At 33.9% G+C, this 22430-nt stretch overlaps 1 protein-coding gene across 9 annotated transcripts in view; it reads right to left on the minus strand.

Moving 5' to 3' along the window:
• Zmym2 (zinc finger MYM-type containing 2) overlaps positions 1-22430 on the minus strand; it is a 91545-nt gene that overhangs the window by 46534 nt on the left and 22581 nt on the right. For 7 of the 9 annotated variants that reach the window (XM_047553024.1, XM_047553022.1, XM_047553025.1 and 4 more), the window contains 5 exons: positions 20804-21660; positions 15604-15889; positions 13902-14067; positions 12539-12751; positions 3316-3387 (listed from right to left, as the gene is read on the minus strand). In XM_047553024.1, the coding sequence (XP_047408980.1) occupies positions 3316-3387; positions 12539-12751; positions 13902-14067; positions 15604-15889; positions 20804-21650 (1584 nt within the window). In that variant the 5' untranslated portion in view covers positions 21651-21660. The remainder of the gene's footprint in view (positions 1-3315; positions 3388-12538; positions 12752-13901; positions 14068-15603; positions 15890-20803; positions 21661-22430) is intronic. The other 2 variants (XM_047553027.1, XM_047553028.1) reach the window with 1 other exon arrangement.

Here is a 22430-nt window from a genome sequence, read left to right on the forward strand (position 1 = left end):
AGAATGAAAAGTCAACAACTAAATGACCTAACATTACAGCTCAAAGCCCTAGAAAAAGAAGAACAGAGTAACAGCAAAAGTTGTAGAACACAGGAAATAATTAAAATCAGAGCTGAAATCAATGAAATTGAAACAAAAGGAACAATTCAAAAAATTGACAAAACAAAAAGTTGGTTCTTTGAGAAAGTAAACAAAATAGACAAACCCTTAGTCACACTAACAAAGAGAAGGAGAAAGAAAACTCAAATTACTAAAATTTGTGATGAAAAAGGAAATATCACGACAGACACCACTGAGATACAGAACATAATGAGAAGCTACTTTGAAAATCTGTATTCCAACAAAACAGAAATTACCGAACACATTGACAAATTTCTAGAGACATATGCTCCTCCCAAACTGAACCAGGAGGACATACACAATTTAAACAGATCAATATCAAGCAATGAAATAGAAGACACCATTAAAAACCTACCATCCAAGAAAAGCCCAGGACCAGACAGATTCTCAGCCAAGTTCTATAAGACTTTCAAAGAAGAACTCATTCCAATACTTCTCAAAGTATTCCAGAAAATAGAAAAGGAGGGTACCCTACCAAAGTCATTCTGTGAAGCTAATATCACCCTCATACCCAAAGCAGGAAAAGGCACATCAAGGAAAGAAAATTTTAGACCAATATCCTTGATGAATATAGATGCAAAGATCCTTAACAAAATATTGGCAAACTGTATCCAAAAACATATTAAGAAAATTGTGCACCACGATCAAGTGGGGTTCATCCCTGGAACGCAAAGATGGTTTAACATCCATAAATCAATAAACGTAATCCATCATGTCAATAGACTTAAGGATAAGAATCATATGGTCATTTCAATTGATGCAGAAAAAGCGTTCAACAAAATACAACACCCCTTCATGCTCAAAACACTAGAAAAAACAGGGATAGTAGGAACATACCTGAACATTGTAAAGGCTATTTATGCTAAGCCCATGGCCAACATCATTCTGAATGGAGAAAAACTAAAACCATTCCTTTTAAAAATGGGAACAAGACAGGGATGTCCTCTTTCACCACTTCTATTCAACATTGTCCTCGAAACTCTAGCCAGAGCAATTAGGCAGACCAAAGAAATTAAAGGGATACAAATAGGAAAAAAGGAACTTAAGCTGTCACTATTTGCTGATGACATGATTCTCTATTTAGAGGATCCAAAAACCTCCTCCAGAAAACTTCTAGACCTCATCAATGAATTCAGCAAAATAGTAGGCTATAAAATCAACACACATAAATACAAAGCATTTTTATACGCAATATATATACAATGGAATATTACTCAGCTATAAAGAATAATAAAATTATGGCATTTGTAGGCAAATGTATGAAATCAGAGAATATCATTCTAAGTGAGATAAGCTCATCTCAAAAAACCAAAGGAGGAATGATCTCGCTGATAAGTGGATGATGACACATAATGGAGGTTGGGAGGGGGGCAAGAATGGAGGAAGGAGGGACTGTATAGAGGGAAAATAGGGGTGGGAGGAGTGGGGGGAAGGAAAAAATAACAGAATGAATCAAACATCATTACCCCATGTAAATGTATGATTACGCAAATATATGCTGTTACTCCATGTACAAACAGAAACAACATGTATCCCATTTGTTTACAATTAAAATTTAAAAAAATATATATATATATGTATCACCTAGAGAAGCCCTATGTTTTAATTTCCAAAGTGGAAATGAACTCATTCTTCAATCGCTAAGCCTCAAAAAGAAATACTTATTAACAACAAAGAAAGGGTAACAACAAATAAGAATGCCTATACACACACACACACACACACACACACACACACACACACACTATGGAATATTACTCAGCCATAAAGAAGAATAAAATTATGGCATTTGCTAGTAAATGGATGAAGTTGGAAAATATCATGCTAAGTGAAATAGGCCAAGCCCAAAAAACCAAAGGCTGAATGTTTTCTCTGATAAGTGCATGACAATATATGATGGGGGGAGGGGGAGTGATGGAGGGAAGAGAAAAATGAAGGAATTTGGAAAGTGTAGAGGAAAATGGGTGGAAGGGGGTGGAGGACAAAAGATAGTAGAATGAAACAGTATTACCCTATGTATATGAATGGTGTGAATCTATACTGTGTACAACCACAGAAATGAAAGTTGTACCCCATTTGTGTATAATGAATCAAAATGCAGTCTGTAAAAATAAAAAAAAGATTTTAATAAAAGAATTTTTTTAAATAAGTATAAAAAAAAAAAAAAAAAAAGAATGTCTATATTGGCTCAGGTTGTAGCTCAGTGGTTGAGTGCTTGCCTGGCATGTGTGAGGCACTAGGTTTGATCCTTGGCACCACATAAAAATAAATAAAGTTTTTTTTTTTTTTCCTTCTTAAAAAAAAGCAATGTAGTTTTTAAAAAATAAGAATGGCTACAAACATTATATCTAATTAAGATTCTATCAACAATACAAGGATATTAGAGAAGAAGAATGTTTTGGTTTATTTCCTGAATTCTATTTGATGACTTAAATATTTATGTTGGACAAAGGACAAAAGAAAACAGATGAACACAACAGAATATAAAATAAATAAATATTTAAACTGAAACCACTGTGCAAATTAAAAATACTAAAAATATTTTAAAAAGCAGGACACTTAAAACTATGTTAAGGATTATATAGAGAAAAAATAAAGTAGCTCCCACTAGATAGATAGATATATGAGCACCTATCAAGAATCCTTTTACCAATATAAATGAAGCCCAACTATCTAATGAAATCTTGGGTTTTTTTGGTTTTTTTTTAGCAAAGTAGACAGTCATCACTTGGATTTGTGATCCTGACACTGATTTTTTTAGCAGAATGACTGATAATAGCTTTAAGACATCAAATAAACAAGGAGCTAAGCAACTGGTCCATGGTTGACATTACTTTCTTACTCTCTTTAGAATAACACACAAAATGGATAAACAAAATCATTAGTATTGAGATTTCAACACTTCTCACTTTTATAGTTGCCACTGCTCCAAAGACTGAAGGACCCTTAATGAGAGAACATTGGCACAAAAGGATATATACTTTCAAGCCAAGTTTCCTGGGCTTCAATGCAAACAATCAAAATCGTCTGTCTTGCAGATAACGGACACATTCATTATCTAATACAATTCAAGTTCATAAACTTTAATATTTTTCAAAGGGCACATGATTTTTTTCAGATACATATTAAAGACATTAGCAGTGCTTGAAAATATGCTTGACATGAGTCTTAAACCCCATCTACATTTCTGCTTACCTCAGGTTGCATTAAGAAAGAGTCCTGCATGTGATCTCGAACCTCCTTCAGGAAGTTTGGATGGCTACCTACCTAAAAAAAAGATGTTAAAAGGCTATAAATACACATAAAGAAAGACTGCTAGACTGAATGGTAAATCAGCAATCTATAAACGTTGCTTCTCAATTGTGACTTATTATCTCATTCCAACTTTAAAAAATGTGTATCTGTCCTATCCCCAAAGTGCTATCCAACTTACACAAGAATTATCAAGTAATTTTGATTCCTAGAAAAACTGATATTATAATAAGAATATAACAATGGAGTAAGAAATTAAATATAGACACTTGGAGTTGACACGTTCAGTTGAGAAAAATCATTTATTTCTCTCAGATGGCTTAAATGTATTCTAAGATCTCTTTAAAAGATACTAACATAATAAAACCTCGAAGTTTTCTAAAGTAAGTAATCTGGAGATTACAATTTTAATCATTTGCAGAATGGGTTGTTTGGGGGAAATCTTTTTAAAACACATACAATGGGCTGTGGTTGTGGCTCAGTGGTAGAGCACTTGCCTAGCATGTGTGAGGCACTGAGTTCATTTCTCAGCACCACATAAAAATAAATGAATAAAAAATAAAGGTTAAAAAAACACATATGACAACTTTTAGTACATAATACAAATTTAAATCATTATCCTTACAGAAAAGTTTAAAAGGACAGGCTTCTTGCTTTTCATGAAAGCTAAAACACTATACTACAAGAGGGAAATATTGAAAAGCACATCATAAGTCTTACACAGTTTCCACTTCCAGGATCTACATTACTAACTAAATGCATCAGAATATTCCAGAAGCTAATTGAACAATGAAGATATAAATAAAAAAACAAAGACAGTCAAATTAAGTGTTAGAGACAAAGGTTAAAGACAGAAAATAAGAAAAGATTATCATGTAACTTTAGTTTTCAGACTGCAGAAAAAGAATAAATTCACTGGAACATCTCATGTAATAGTCTCCCAACCTGTCAGATTGAGTTCCTTTATTAGTAAAAGTGTATGCACAGACTCCCATCTGTTTATTTATTTATGAATTGTGAGCATACAGCATGTGAATTAAAATATACACAAATAATGTTTCAAATAATAAAAGATGGAATTCTATTTTTAAATAATTTTTATTTAATGATAGGAGCTGGGGATATAGTTCAGTAGTAGAGCATATGATTAGCATGAACAAGACCCAAGGTTCAATTTCCAGCACCAAAATAATAATAATGAAGAAGATAGTACCAAGAATTTTTCTATATCCATTGGAAGAAAATCATTTAGTAATCAATGAAAGCCTGGAAGGAAGCCAGAACTCCCACACCCACTTAAAAATAACAAGAAACTACCCTATCTTCCATGGGTATTAACAAAGGCCAAGCAGAGAGGTTGGAAACTCTACCTGGCAAAAAATGAGTTGTGGCCTTTCTTCTTTGGTTCAAACTGCGTCAATAGAAGGTTTAAATAAAGATCCAGAGGCCAAAAAAATGAGGTCCAAAATGTTCTAAGTTTTAATCAAAAATCACTTATACCCGAAACTAGGAAAACCACAGTTTAAATTTTAAAATGCCACAGACACCAACATCAAAAGTACATTTATTTTAGAATTATGTAACAAAGATATTAAAGCAGTCATCATAAAATCTATTAAAAATCAAAACACACACACATACTTAAAAACGATATAACGGAAAATGACAGCAAATAAGAGAATATAAAGAACAATAAATCATAAATCAGTGAACTGGAAGAGAGAATAAAAGAAATAACCTCATTTAAACAACAGAGGGAAAAAAACTGGGTAGAGGAGGAGGAGGAGGAGAAGGAGGGAGGTAGAAGAGGAGGAGAAGGAGCCTTGGTCACTGCCTCAGGGACCTGCAGGACTATAACAAAAAAAATTAACATTCATGTAACTGAAGTGCTGAAGGAACAGGAAAAAGAGGACAGGGCTAGAAAAGTCATAAAAAGAAAATATCTCAAACTAGGCAAAAGACATAAATATACAGATAGAAGAAGCCAACAAACTAGAATGGATCAATGAAAAAAAAAACACCAAAATACCTCATAAATTGCTGAAAACCAAAGACAAAGAAAATATTTTGAAACCAATAAAAGAAATAACACAACTATAGAAGAAATGCAATTGGAATGGCAAACTAGAAAATCAGAAAACTTGGACAATAGCCCCTCTACTCTGGCCAAATACCATAGACTCTAGCCCTATCTACACGATAAAAGGCCAAGTAGAGAGCGGAGAATTCCATCCTGGCCTGGTTGCAATGAGGTGCTTCACCCTGGGGCCCTAACCATGGTGAAGTCAAAGCAGACCAAGTATAAAGTATGATTTTCCACTTCACGGGATAGTAATACGATACATTAACACCACCAACCCCCTTATCCCAACCTTAACCACTACTGAAAAGGCCTGATCTAGAAGAAGATAAAAATTTACCAAAAACTAGAGTAACAAGACCAAAACTGAAATCATAGAGAGACTGAGCAGAAACAAACCAACCAATCCAAGAGGCCCATAGGACAAGATCACATTATGAAAGTTTCAAAAGAAGAGAAAGGGGAAGAAATGACAGAAAACTTTTCAAACTTGATAACACAAATTACAAAGAGGATAAGACACATTATAATCAAACTGTTGAAAGAGAATCTTTACAGAAGCAAGAGAGAAGTGACTCAGCACAAAGAATCCTCAAGAGAACCACAATTTCACCAAAGAAGCCACGGTAGGCCAAAGAGGGTGGAATGCCATATTTAAAATGCTGGAAGAAAAAAAAACTTTCAAACAAGCAAAACTGAAGAAATAAAGACATAGCCAAGTAAAAAATAAGAAAGGCTGTTACTACTAGACTTACGTGATGAGATTCAGTAAAGGAAGTCATTTTTTTATTAAAATGAAAGGACACATGAATCATTGTTACTAAATATTTGGCCGTATATAAAATGCAGCACCACTGTACTTTTGGATTATAAATCTACTTTTATTTGCTACATGATTTTAAAGACACATACATAAATACAATAATCCCAAGATAACCACAAAGAAAATATCTAAAATAGTAAATAGAAGAAAATGAGAAGGCAATCAAAACAACTCACTATAATCAACTGCACACAAAAGGCAATAATGGAGGAAATGAATTACAAAAAAAGGTATATGACACACCAAAAAAACAAATTTTGAAATGATAGAAATAAATCATTCCTCATAAGCAATTACTTTAAATATAAATGGAATAAATATAAATATAACAATCAAAAGGTAAAGACTGGTAAACAGAAGGGATAAATGATCTAATTATATGTTTACAAGAGATTTATCCATCGACACAAATAGCTCAAAAGTGAAAAGATAGAAAGATATTCCATACAAATAACAGTTAAACAAGAGATGGAGTTGTTAAACTAATATCAGGCAAAAAGAGCCTTTATTTTAAAAAGTCATATAAGAGACAAAAGAAAATTGTCAGTACTCCATACCAGATCCAACCAACCACAGATCAAAAGTCTAAACAACGTGCCAGGTGCACACCTTTAATTCCAGGAGCACAGGAGGCTGAGGCAGGATGATTGCCAAGTTCAAGGCCAGCCTCAGTAACTTAGCAAGATGCTGTCTCAAAATTTAAAAATAAAATAAAATAAGGGGCTAGGGATGTAAAACAATGGTAAAGTGCTCCTGGGTTCAATCCCTAGCACCAAAACAAAAAAAAAAAAAAAAAAAGCATCAAAATTCACTAAGCGAATGCTGACAAAAGTGAAGGGAGGAACAGATAATAACTAAAGGTAAAAACAGATAATTTTACAATAGTTGGAGACTTCAATACTTAATTTTCAATAGTGTACAGACCATACAGACAGAATTACAATAAATAAAGACCAGGCTTGAACAACACTACAACCCAGAACTAACAAACAAAAACAGAGTACTCTACCCAACACTGGTAGAATAAACATTTTTCCCAAGTTTGCATGGAACATCCTCCAGGCTATATGACATTTTAGGTCACAGGTCTTGGTAAGTATTGGAAGACCAAAAGCACGCAGTGTCTTTCTAATAATGAAAATGAAACTTAACATCACACCTAAGGGTCAGACAGAAAGCTTTACCTCTAAGATCAAGAACAAGAGAAGGGGGCTGGGGAGATAGCTCAGTTGGTAGAGTGCTTGCCTTGCAAGCACAAAGCCCTGGGTTCAAACCCCAGCACCGCAAAAAAAACAAGAGAAGGATGCACACTTTCACTATTTCTATTCATCACAGTACTGAAAGTTCTAACCAGCATAACTGGGTAAGAAAAAGAAATAAAAGGCACCCTAAGTGCAAAGAAGGCAAACTTATCTCTGTTCATAGACAGCATCACTATGACGGAGGAAATCTACAATAAAGTTACAAGACCTAATAAGTAAATTCAGCAAAGCTGCAGAATACAAGATCACTACACAAAAATCAGTAGTGTTTCTATACCCTGGCATTACTTTTTTTTTTTTTTTTTTTAATTTATTTATTTTGGGCAGTACTGGGGATTGAACACAGGGCCTCACACATGCTAGGCAAGCACTTCACCACTGAGCTACATGCCCAGTCCTATTTCCATATTCCACCAAAGTACAACCTGAAAAGGAAGCTAACAGAACAAGTCAATTAACAGAATCTCAATGAACAAATACTTATTTGTTATAAAGGAAGTAAAGAATAATAAAAAATAATTATAAAGGAGGAAATAAAGACTTGTACACTGAAAATTTTTTAAGACAGCTAAAGACATTAAAGGCATGCTTAATATTGTGAAGATGTCAATAGTATCCAAAGCAATCTACAGATTCAAAGAAACCTTATCAAAATTTCTAAAGCATTTCCTGCAAAAATGGAAAATTTCTCCCTCAGGTTTACATAAAATTGGAATAGGGTCAAAATATCCTGAAGAAATGCAGGTCAAGAATATGCAAATACTGAAGAAGAATCCTCCAAATATGGAGGACTCATTTTCTGATTTCAAAATTTACTACAAAGATACAGTAAAATAAAAGTGTGGTATATTCATAAGAATAGACACAGACCACTGGAACATAGAACCAAGAATTCAGAATAAACCCACACATATATGCCCGATTCATACTTAAAGTACACCAAGTCCATGCCACAACCCATGCCATAGCAATAGTTGAACAATTTCTCAAAATGCTAGAAACATGTACCCCATTTGTGTACAATGAACCAAATGCACTCTGTAAACATAATAAAAAATATAATAAATTTTTAAAAAAAGGAAAAAATGCTAAAAACAGAATTACCCTATGACACAGCAATTCAACTCCTACTTTGTATAGTTTTCTATTCTAGCATATTTACATATATCAAACTGATAAAGGGCTGGGGATATACCTCAGTTGGTAGAGTGCTTGCCTTGCAAGCACAAGGCCCAGGGTTCAATCCCCAGCACCGCAAAAAAAAAAAAAAAAAAACTGATTCATACATACCAGCATTTACTGCAGCTTTATTCACAACAGCCAAAAGAAAAAAATAATGAAGTATCCATCATATGGACAAGGAACTGATAAACAAAACACTGTGTATTGTACATGTGTATACATGGCAGGGTATAGTGAATTTTACTCAGTTATAAAAAGTGATGCTCTTCTTTCTGATAGATGCTATACCCCCATGGATAAAACTGAACACATGATAAGTAAAGTATGTCAGACACAACAGGACAAATTCTGTGTATTTCATCTACGTAAAATATCTAGAAGAGGCAGAAAGTAGATTAGAAGTACCAAGGACTGGGTTTGGAATGATGCAAAAGTTTCAAAAATAAAGATAATTGGTGAACAACATTTTGAATGTTATTAATGCCACTCAATCATATTTTAATGGTTGAAACTACAAATTTTATAGATATTTTGTTATAATTTAAAAAATTAGTTATTTTCTCCTTTTTATGCTTTGGAATGGCTTAAATAATACCAAGATGATCTGGTTTAAATTTGATGGAACGCTCCTGGAAAACATCTGAGCCTGGTTCTTTCCATGGAATGGTTCTTTGATGACTCTTATTTCATCTGTGAAAGTTGGTCTGCCCAATTTTACCTGCTCTAAATTTAGTTTAGGAAAATTACATTTCCATAGAAAATTAATCAAGATTCAACATTTTTCTACAGGTTTGTACACATTACTCCCTATAACTACTGTTTACTAATTTCCCATTTTGGTGCTTAGGTCCACCTTGTCATGTCTTATTTTGTGTATTTGTGTTTTTCCTGATTGTATTAACTACTGATTTTACTTTATAGATTTCCAAAGACCAGATTTTTCAAAGAGGCAGCATTTTTACTTATTTAAGTATTATTTTTATTCCTTAATCCATTAATTTCTACACTATTTTCATCTTTATTTCCTTTCTCCTCTTTTGTTTTAGTTTATTGTATTTTTTAAGACTTTTGAGTCATATATTTAATTTCTTTTTATTTTACTTCTTCATATGAAGATATTAATTTTCCTAAGAATTTTTATAAAGCAAACATAACACTGATACCTTTAAAGCAAAAATAAAGGAAATTACAGATGAATCTCACATCTAAAAAAAAATCTGGTATGGTTCCAGGAATCCAAGGATAGTTCAATAGATTAGGAAATCCAGGAATATAATTCACACATTGTCAGTTCTAAAGAGGGAAAGAAGTATACAATCTTCTCCACAGACACACTGAAAACACCTTTAAAACTCAGCTGCCATCAGTGTTCTGATAAAACACTTTAATAAAAAAAAATCAATGGATACATCTTTAATGTTATGAAATGTATATACCTAAAGCTAGTTTCCAATTTACTGAGGAAACACTAAAATAATTCCCACTGGAATAAGAAAAAAGTATCTACTATCTCTACTATTTTAAACAGTATTGAAATTATCAGGAAACACCATCAAGCAATTAAAGGGGGTAATAGGAATGAGAACTAGAAAAGATTTAAATTTTCTCTATTTGCAGATAACATAATGTTAAAGCCAGAAAATCTAGAAGAATCAACTAATAATGATGACTGACTTAGGTAGATTTTTTTAAAAAAATCATAAATACATATATATGTACACATACACACAAAATAATGAAAAAGAACTCATTTAAAATAGCAACAATAAGATAAAATTTTCTTGGCGAAATCAACAAAAAGGTTGATTTAACAAATGGAATGAAATACATTGTTCTTTGATAGGATAGTCTGGAATCATAAAGACGCCAATTCTCCTGAAGTTAATACATATGTTTAACTTCAATGAGATTTCAGTAACAATAACAATTGCCAGAGAAGGATATATGTAGACATCATCATTCTAAATTTCATGTGGAAAATGAAAATAAGAATAGCTAGTAAAACCCTGAAAAAGAAGCATAATGAGAATGGCCTTGTTCAATCACATACTAAAACGTCTATTATTTTTGAAGGGCAGGGATAATCTCTGTGGTAGAGAACTTGCCACCTAGCATGCAAGAGGCCCTGGGTTTGATTCCAAGCACTGCAAAATAAATAAATAAATAAATAAATTTTTTTAAAAAAGGGAGGGAGGGGGACGGACAAACACCATAAAAAATAGTGTGGAAAGAGCACATGAATTTAGAAGCAAAAGAATTGAAAACACTGGAAGTCTGAGAAAGTTACACAGAAATTGAATATATGATGTAGTATACAATCAAAGTAGCATCTCAAATCCCTGGGCAAAAGGTTAAGTAATTTTTAATCAATGATGTTCAATCAAGCAGAGGAATTTTGAAGCAGTTAAATTATCCATGACTCAACTATACTGCCTAATAAACTTCAAATTTGTTCAAGATTTAAGTATCAAAATGAAAACTTACATACAATAACAAGAATGATCTCACTCACATTAATGCCATTTACCTTAAGTTTATAAACAAATCAAACTATGATGTCAGAAGTCAAAGACAGTGACTACCTTTGAGAAGATAACAAGGGGATAATAAACAAAACTATAAAGGAACTAATGGAAAACTTAATATTCCATTTTCTTGAAATAAAACATGAAAAGCTCAGGTCTGATTTTTATAACACATGATACAGGGATTAATATTTTCCCCAACTTTACATGTGATTAAAAAAAAAAAAGACACAGGGAGGATAAATAGTTTCCATAGAGCACATAGTTGATAACAGGTGGGACCACAATATTCACCTAGGTCAAGTAACTTTAAAGTCAGCACTCTTAACAAACCTTCCAGGTGTTGAAAGTTAAATGCACCATCATCAACATCTAACAGTATGATTAATCTTGGGGATTATAGTTTGATCCTTTCCAGCTATAGCCTTCCTTATCTATAAGAATTAGGAAAATGCCACTGAAGGAATGCAAATGGGATAAAGGCAGGAACTAAATGTCTGTTTCACATCTCAGATTATTACTCCCAGCAACCAGTGCAGTGTCTCGAACATACTGATTAGTGAATAAATAGTTCCAGGAATGAATTTCAGATTTACTTTGTAAATCAAACATTCAATTTATTGGAAAAAAAATTAAAGAGATCAAACAGCAAAAGATACAAACAGTTCACAATAAAGATAGCTCTGAAATTAAAAAATTGCTCACCATCATTCCTAATAGGTGTATATTAAAATTACACTGAAGATAGATATTTCACTCAGAATAGGGTGTTAATATTCCCTATTGGTGAGGCAAATAAAAAATTTATTACATACATTGTGTGTGTATATGCATACATATATAGCATATGTCCATACAATAAATGGGGAAAATATCCATATATTACTGAAAAGAATGCAAACTGGTACAACTCCAACAGAGGTTTTAAAAATACCTAAGAAACTTGGGTTAGGGGTAGAGTGCTTGCCTAGTATCAGTGACTGGGTTTGAATCTCAGTACCACATATAAATAAATAAATAAAATAAAAGTTCACTGACAACTAAAGAATTATTTTAAAAAAGAGTAATCATACTAACACCATTACAAATAAAATTATAATATTAGATATTTCTAATAATCTAGATTTATTTTTGGCACGAATTTGAGGTAGATCATCTTCGTATGAAGACACAATAATGGAATGAAGTAAGATTCCAAGATATACCTCACTAACAAATGTTATCAGAGTTCAGATATTATAGCACTTTCAATTCACTGAAATGAATGCCTGATTTTTAATAGTATATGAATTACCTGTTTGTATTCACTGACACAACTTTGACAGCAAAATCTTTTCTGCTGACCATCAATCACCAGAACATTATTTCCAGCACCTTTACTGGGCAAATATTCTCCACACTGTTCACAGCAATTCATTATTAGACCATTGGCCATTCTGTATCTATTAAAGCAGTGGTCACTGCACAGCTTATGAGTCATATTTTTAAAGCTAACTTCATGGCGAATCTAAAAGAAAAACGATAAACACAGTTTTTAAAAACATACTCGTTTTTAAACACAAGCACAGTGGCACACACGTGTAATCCCAGCAGCTCGCAAGGTTGAGACAGGAGGATCTTAAGTTCAAAGCCAACCTCCACAAAAGTGAGGCACTAAGCAATTTGGTGAGACCGTCTCTAAATAAAATACAAAACAGGGCTGGAAATGTGGTTCAGTGGTCAAATGCCCCCGAGTCCAAGCCTGGGTATTACCCCCCCCCCCAAAAAAACAACCTTGTGTTCAAGTAGCTAAATAATAAGATGATTCAACAGAAACAAAGATGCCCTGCTAAGGCTTGTTTGGGGAAAAGGAAAAATAAAATGCATTTCGTATTTTTTAAGACCATTTTTACATACACAAGAACACATATACAGCATTGAAAAAGAGAAATCCCACCAGTAACATCACTATAAACTTTTCTAGAGGTATATTAAAATAACAGGAAACAACCAAGATTGGATAGTATTTATACTAAACTATATGAAAAAACATAATAGAAAATTTTAAGTGACTCCTACAGAATTGCTCTAAAAAAGGGAAGAGAGGGAGCACCAATTATTATAAATAATTTAAATGAGAAATGTATACACGGGTTTCTTTTTATCTAGTATCATAATTAATAGTATTAATTTATCAAAAAATATTCTCTTCCAGTTGGGCCAGAGGGTACACACTTGTAATCCCAATTACTCAGTAGGTTGAGGTGGTAGGATTGCTCGAGCTCAAGAGCTGGAGACCAGCCTGGGCAACAGTGAGACCAGCATCAAAACAAAGAAAAAATTCTCCTACTTTTACCTCCAAGCAAGAGTAATTATTGTCTTTCCTGTATTGTCAGACAATTTGTTTAACTAAACATGTTACTAGACAAAAAAAGAAAAATCAACCATAGCACTGATTTTGTCGGTGACTGTTCCCAAACTCAGGAAAAAAACAGGCAATTAACATAATTTTTCCAAAGTCAGTTCCTTATTGAAGAATGGAATAACCTAATGTGATTTTTATAAGACATCCTTACTCTCTAGGAAATATACATTTGATTTTTAAAAAGTTATGTAAATCCTACTGCAATGTAAAATAATCCTAGTTAGAGCTAAGTGATGAATATAAAAATACAAACCTCTGTTAGTTTACCACAGATTGTACATCTTGATTTATTTACAGTTCCTTTAGTAGGATTCTGTTTGTCTTCATAGAGAGACAAACAAGATGTACTACAGAATTCCTGGAAAGACTCACTTGAATCCACTTGAGCAACAATGGTTCCTTTCATTGTAGTTATATCTCTGAAAAATAAAAGATCAACTTAAAGTCAAATTCCATTAGAAAACTGACATTTTCATTTCCATAGATTAAATTACAGAAATCAAACAACTTTTATATCCAGGAACTCACTTTTACTAATTAGAAATTCTTGGCAATAACATTTGAAAAGTAAAAAATATTATAGTATTAAATTTTTGCTATTGTGCAATTCATCTCCAAATTCAGTAGCAAGGCTTTTAGATATTGGAAATAACAAAAGTGGTTGTTAATTACATGGAATTAATGTCAAGGACTAATTCATTGAGATTTAAGTTTATAATATCTATTGAATTCCCCTCCCTTGGGTAAGGAGAAAAACATGTGACAGGTAGATCACAGGAATATAACATATATTCAAGAGAAAATAACTGCAATCTTTTCTGCTTAAATGCACTACCCCATTCTCCAAATAAACTTACCCACCATTCTACATAGCTCCCCTTCCTCAATTAGAAAATCTAGGAAATAATGTTATCAGTGACCTTTGAAGTTTTCCTTCAAAAGAAGGAAAATCTGAATTCTAAAACCTCGCATTGTAGTATTTAAACCTACTACTGTGCAATCTAAAAACTGTAAAATAATTTTTCCATATGTGCAGCTATTAAACATGTACAGAGTACTGAACCCTTTTCCAGAATTCTAAGATCTAAAAATAGCTTCAGTCTTCCAATGCTCCAAGAGATGGTATAGAAAAGTCCACATGGTTTTTACCTTGTATATTATATACCATATTCCAGTTATTTTTAACTTGTGAAGCTAATTTAAAAAGGGAAAAGAGGATCCTGTCTTTCCAAGGCTAGCAAAAATCTAGTACCCAAGTCATAAAACTAATGATTAATGTTCAAAAGAAACACATATAAAACCTGAAGGTTTCCCAATTTTTATTAATTTCAATCTAAAGATAGTATAAAATTTGACCCATTTTAATACAGAACTAGTCATACATAAACTGTTTAGGGTTTTTTTTGGGGGGTGGGGTTGGATACTGGGGGTTGAACCTGGAGGTGCTTTTTTTTTTAACACTAAGCCACATCCCTAGTCCTTTTGTTTTTTACACAGTTGCTACAAAAGGTCTTGAAATTTTGATTGTCCTGCCTCAGCCTCAAGTCACTGGGATTATAATCATGCACCATCGCACACAACCTGCTTAACATGTTTGCTTACTTAATATTTTTATCTGGCAAAAAGAGCTAAATTCTTATAATTAATAATGTACTTAGTGGCAGAGTACTTGCTTAGCCTGTGTGAGGCCCTAGGTTCGCTCCTCAGTACCACAAAACCAAACAAAACTTTCAAAATAATATAGTCATTTATGTTTACAAATTCCAGGAGTCCAAATAGTAAGCTGTATTTATAAGCCACCTGGGCTTGATGGAGAAATTTCCAAAGCTGTTACAAATCTGAGCTTGGTTCAAGTAGCTTACAATTCTTTAACTATAGTAATTCACCACCAAGACTTTTGCTGATATATTTCTTAAATTCAACGACATGGAATTATGCTGAAAGGTAAACCTTACTTTTTACACATAACACAGAGTTTCTTTGGAGCAGGCTTGTGAGAGAAGGAAGAAAGGCAGGTAGTTGAGCAAAAGAGGTGAGCTGATCCTTTTCGTTGATAAGCTGTCTGTCCCTTCTGTAAAGGTTTTTTGCAGTTTGCACAAGTAACTTTAACTGGTTTAGTGGGTTGTTGTTGGGCAGAAGGCTGAAAAATCTGTTTAGGAAGTGAGGCCACTGGTGATAAAGAATCCACCCCTGGTTGTTTCTGATTACGGGGAAATGATGCTGACTGGGAGATCCAAGAATCTGAAAAACAAAAACGCCCAAGGAAGATTAATAAAATAAGTGTTTACACGCATTGAAATTTATATCAGAGAAACTGTTTTGACTTCCTATTGTATACAAGTTTTAAATGTTAATGAAACAGCAATATAGCAGAGAGGTACCTTCAAGTCTGACTCTTACTAACAATGTTTAGTATTCTTGAAAATTGCTAGTAATTCTAAGTGTTTCACGACAACAAAAAAAGTATTTATGGGGCTGGGGATATAGCTCAGTTGGTAGAGTGCTTGCCTTGCAAGCACAAGGCCCTGGGTTCAATCCCCAGTACCCAAAAAAAAAAAAAAAGTATATGTGAGGTAATGTATTCATTAATTAGTTCAATTTAGCCACTCCACAATGTACACATATTTCAAAATATGATGTAAATGATAAGAAAATACTCATTTTTATTTGTCATTTATAAAACAAAGAACGTCATATTCCAGCTCCATTACTTGTACAATTGGGATGCTACTTATGTCTCTCACTCTCCTCTAAAATGGAAAAGGTACCAACCTCATACAAATGGTAAACAGTAAATGAGATAATACATGAAATAAAGCCTAGTAACCAGCATAAAGGAAGCACTAAAACAAATATTTATTACTTATTATGCAGGAAGTATTCATGTATTTATGGAATATTACTTAAAATTTTTAAAAAACACAATAAAATATTGATCAAATAGGACCTTTGACAAATAGAACACAGATCTAACAAGGTTTATAAAATTATTTCCAAACATTTTTTTTGAGAAGGGAGCAGGCCTGGTCTTGAACTCCTGGCCCCAAGTGATCCACCTCAGCCTACCAAGCGCTGGGATTACAAGTGTACATACACCAACACATCCAGGTTCCAAACATCTTTATAAGAACACTTTTTCCACACATTTAGTTCCATGACACTAAATATACCACAAAATCTTAGAAGTTAGAGGATTAACACAGAAATTAGAATTAAGCCAATGTATAATGCCAAAACAACATCCCATTACAACGGCAAATGTTCAACAGCACACTCAGTGAGTTATGTGTAACTAATAAAACTAGATAAATTAGTCAATTCATCAAAAATTATTCAATTTTCTCTTTCATGCTAACTCTCTTTAGTACTAGAAAGGAAGTCTCCAGCTTGCAACAGTAGGTCCTGTTCCACAGGCCTGTCATAACACAACCAATACTATATAACCTACCTTCAGTTTGAAAAATTTCAAGCTATCACTTCTAATTTCTACTATTTTGATCTCTCAAATTTTTTCCTTTCTCATTTCTTCTGAATTTTGAACTTCCACACATATATAAAAGCTGTCCTTTCATAAGAAATACAAACATAAAAAGAGCTTGGGGATACTCCAATCCATTCCATCAACCTAAGAGTTTCAAGTAACAACACACTGCCACTCAGATTTTACTGAACTCTACAACAACCCTCCAATTTTTATTCAGAGTAAATACAGTACTTTCTAGAATACCATTACTATCTTGCTACCATCAGGGTAACTGACCAGTTTTAATAAACAGGCAAAAATACTCATCGACAAAAGAAAGCAAAACAGGACTGGGGATATAGCTCACTTTGGTAGAGTGCTTGCCTTGCAAGCATAAGGTCCTGGGTTCAAACCCTAGCACCATGAAAAAAAAGAAAAAGAGCAAATCATTAGAAGAACTGAGAATTCCATGTTATAGAGAAAACAAGGCCTTCAATCAAAAACTATGCTTTAGTGTATGCTGAAATTTTGTATGCTTATATTTGAATATATACCTAAAAGTTTATTTCAACTTAAGTACATCTATTCACTTGATTTTGGAAAAAATGGAATGTATGTTTTTTCAGTTTGGTTTTAGGCTCTCTAAAATAATAAAATGGCTTCCTTTATCTACATTTTATCCTTTATATCTCCCCTACTTTCACATTTTCACCTCATCCAGCAATAAAAAACAATTTTTAGAAAAGGGACCTAATTTTGACTAAGCCCTCCATTCTACACAGGGACAAAAAGGAATAGCAATTACATTTGTCCAAGTCACAATTAGTTCAAGAATCAGTATAAATAGCTAAAATTTTATAACTCTTAATCTATTATTCTTTATTACAAATAAAAACAGCCCATAGGGGGTTGGGGTTGTGGCTCAGCAGTAGAATGCTTGCCTGGCATGTGTGAAGCATTGGGTTTGATTCCTAGCCCCACATATGACTAAATGAATAAAAGTCTATCAACATGTGAAAAAAAATGTTTAAAAAAATACCAGCCCATATATGCAAGAACAAGAGAAATATGTTTGTTTACATTCATCTTATGAGTATTCCCTAATATAAGAGTTTGAGCAATGCTGGGCCCAACAGTGCACACATGTAATCCCAGAGGCTCAGGAGGTTGAGGCAGGAGAATGGAGAGCTCAAAGCCAGCCTGGGCAACTTAACCAGGCCCTAAGCAACTCAGCAAAAAGAAAAAAGACCTATCACTAAAAAGAAAAAAGACCCTGTCACTAAAGCACCTATCACTAAAAAGAAAAAGACCCTGTCACTAAAGCACCCCTGGTTTCAATCCCAAGTAACGGGGAGGGGGGGGGGGGTGTTCAAGAAAATAGGAACACAATTCTTTCTTTCTTATTAAATATATTTTTAGTTATAGATGGACACGATATCTTCATTTTATTTATTTACTTTTTATGTGGTGGTGAGGATCAAACTCAGTGTCTTGCACATGCCAAGCAAGTTCTCTACTGCTAAGCGACAACTTCAACCCAGGAACACAATTTTTATGATAATTTTAGTCTTTGTGACCCAACAATATTCCTTAAGAAATAAGTATCCCAAGATATATGTGCAAGAATATTCTTGCTGGGCATGGTGGCACACACCTGTAACTGCAGGGAGGCTGAGGCAGGAGGATCGTTAAATTCAAAGCCAGATTCAGCAACTGAGTGAGGTCCCAAGCAACTTAACAAGACCCTGTTTTTAAATAAAATTAAAAAGGGTTGGGGATGTGGCTCAGTGCTAAAGCACCCATAGGTTCAATCCCTGGTACCACAAAAAAAAAAAAAAAAAAAAAATTGCCAGCCTTCAAAAATGAAAATCATTGACTTAGGTCCATACTTCCCTAACAAGACCCCCATAGCACAAGAAATAAAAGCAAGAATCAATAAATGGGATACATTCAAACTAAAAAGCTTTTTCTCAGCAAAGGAAAAGAGCCTACAGAATGGGAGAAAATCTTTTCCACACACACTACAGACAGAGCATCTCTAAAACTTAAAAAACGTTACATCAAAAATACAACGAACCCAATCAGTAAATGGGCTAAAGAACTGGGCAGGTACCTCACTGAAGAAGATATACAGCTGATCAACAAATATATGAAAAAGTGCTCATCATCTCTAGTAATTAGAGAAATGCAAATTAAAACCACCCTAAGATTTCATCTAACTCTCCAATTAGAATGGCTATTATCAAGAACACAAACAATAATAAATGTTAGTGTGGATGTGGGGAAAAAGGCACACTCATATATTGCTGGTGGAGTTGCAAATTGGTGCAGCCACTCTGGAAAAGAGTATGGAGATTCCTCAAAAAACTTGGATTGGACCCACCATTTGATCCAGCTATTCCACTCCTCGGTTTATACCCAAAGGACTTAAAATCAGCACACTACAGTGATGCAGCCACATCAATGTTCATAGCTGCTCAATTCACAATAGCTAGATTGTGGAGCCAACCAAGATGTCCTTCATTTGATGAATGGATAAAGAAACTGTGATATATATACACAACGGAATATTACTCAGTCATAAAGAAGATTAAAATTATGGCATTTGCTGGTAAATGGATGAAGTTGGAAAATATCATGCTAAGTGAAATAGGCCAAGACCAAAAATTCAAAGACCGAATATTTTCTCTGATAAGTGGATAATGATACATAACGAGGCGAACTGGCAGGGGTGGCAGAAAGAATGAAGGAACTTTGGACGGTGTAGAGGAAAATGGGGCAGGAGAGGGTGGGGGAAGGAAAGATAGTAGACTGAGACAGACAGTATTACCCTATGTATATGTATGATTACATGAATGATGTGAATCCACATTGTGTACAACCATAGAAATGAAAAGCTGTACCCCATTTGTGTACAATAAAAATAAATAAAACAAAAATTAAAATCATGAGCAAAATGTTAATTAAAATTTAAAATTAGGGCTGGGACTGTAGCTCAGTGACAAAGCACTCGCCTTGAACATGTGAGGCACTGGGTGTAATCCTCAGCACCTCATGAAAATAAACAAATAAAATAAAGGCATTCTGTCCATCAAAAACTACAGAAAAAAAATTTTTTTAATTAAAATTAGATAGGCAGTCAAAAATAAATGCAAAGACCCCAAACTCATTGAGTTGTATACATTAAATATGCTCTGTCTTTGGCATGTCATTAGCCCCTAAAAACAATTTTAAAAATTAGTAATAAGGATCCATGTTTGACTTTCTTCAAAAGACAGGAAATAAAAGGAACATTAGCCAACTCTTTAAAAATCATGAATAAAATACAGACAAAGTAGAAACAAATCTAAATGCAATTTATCACCTATTCTTTAAGGGTGCTATTAATCCTTTTGTTCCCGAATTTACACATTGAGACATTAGTAAAAATTATTAGCAAGTAATACATAACAAAAAGATGCCAAATGTAAAAAGTATTTTTCAATCTTTTAAGCATATATCACTACAATTAATTTTCCAATCTGCCTGTACATGGTTTTACAACTCTGATTAGTTAAAATTTCAAACTTAAAAATAACAGAAGTAACATATTTTACAAGAGGAATCTAAACAAGGTACCAATTACTATAATGAAAAAAAAAATCAGTCAAAAGTTTGAATTTACATGAGGTAGAGTATCACTCACTGCTTACCAGGATTATGATGAGTTGCAGATTCCCCATTCTGAAATACATCTCCTGCCACATTCATTCTACCAGGATTAAAAGGTCCTACTCCAGTCTTGGTCTGTGAAGTTAAAGATGGGGTGTATGTTTGTATATTAACACCAAAATTACTTGTCTGCAGTCCGTTAGAGACATCTCCCAAGTTGGTATTCTGCAGTGATGTTACATGTGTAATCATTAAGTTCATATCTCTCCCGTCAGTATTTTCTAATTGGCCTTCATTCACAGAGCTTACACCTGTTTCTAAGGTGGTAACATTAGCAATCTGAATTTCAGAGTCAGGTTCTGTGGTGATACCACTATTACCCATTCCTGAATTTACCTTACTTCTTGAAAAACTGGAAGTAGAGAAATCCACATCATTGGTTCTATTTTTAGTCTCAGGAGGTCTCCTTTCAATAAAATTGGAGGAATTTTTTTCTTGCCCTTGATTTGTTTCCATGTCCTCTTCGTCATCAATGACAATTGTCTCACTTACACTTCCCTTCTGAGAAGCCAATTCTTTTGAGGAAGAAAGAATTTTGGAATCATTTCCTTGTAGTTCTTCATTTTTTGATGAAGTAAATGTTATGCTTCTTTGATCAGTTACCACTGGTGCAGAAGGTGGGGGAGGTTGTACAGGTTCAATAAAAACAACGTCATCGTCGTCTTCCACTGATGAGTTTTGAAATTTGTTAGATCTAGACACTAAAGGATTGGGTGGACCACTAAATGAATTTCCTACATTTGTGAGACCAGTTGCCATGGCCGTACTTCCCAATAAAACAGGAGTCTGCTCAGTCAATTCTAATGCTCCCACTGAACTTGTGTCCATGCCAAAGAACCTGTTGGAAAAATAATAAAAATGTCAGTAAGTGACCTTATGTTATTCCATCTGAAACCAAATTTTTTTTTAGGGAGGGATTACTGGGGTGAACCCAGGGGTGCTTTACCACTGAGCTACATCCCCAACTCTTTTTGGGGTGGGTACCTTGCATTGAACCCATGGGGCATTTAACCACTGAGCCATACTCCCAGCCCTATTTTGTATTTTATTTAGATACAGGGTCTCACTCAGTTGCTAGTGCCTCACTTTTGCTGAGACTGGCTTTGAACTGATGATCCTCCTACCTCAGCCTCCCAAGCCACTGGAATTACAGGCATGCACCACTGTGCGCAATTCTGAAACCATTAAGGTATTTGTGTTCCCCACCCACTTCCCCAGTTTTGGGAATGAACCCAAGAGCTCTACCACTAAGCTACATGTCCAGCCCTTTCTAAATTTTAGGACAAGGTCTCACTAAATTGATGACGCTGGCCTTGAATATTTGATCCTTTGCCTCAGCCTCCCGAGTAGGTGGGATTATAGGCATGAACCACCACACATGGTTTATCTTCTTTATAAGTGAAAATGATCACAGAATGATCCATTCTGTAATCTTCTCATTTAGCCCTTTCATATAGCTTACATGTTAACGTCTGCAGGATAATGACGACTATTCAATTTTTCAGTAATCATATGGTAAAGTCCTACCACTACCACCTCCTTTCCAGGGTACACATTTATTCTATCAACTTATTAGTGAAACTATAGACAAATCCATTCCACAAATTA

The sequence above is a fragment of the Sciurus carolinensis genome, chromosome 5 (genome assembly GCF_902686445.1).
Source record: "Sciurus carolinensis chromosome 5, mSciCar1.2, whole genome shotgun sequence".
Lineage (NCBI taxonomy): Eukaryota > Metazoa > Chordata > Mammalia > Rodentia > Sciuridae > Sciurus > Sciurus carolinensis.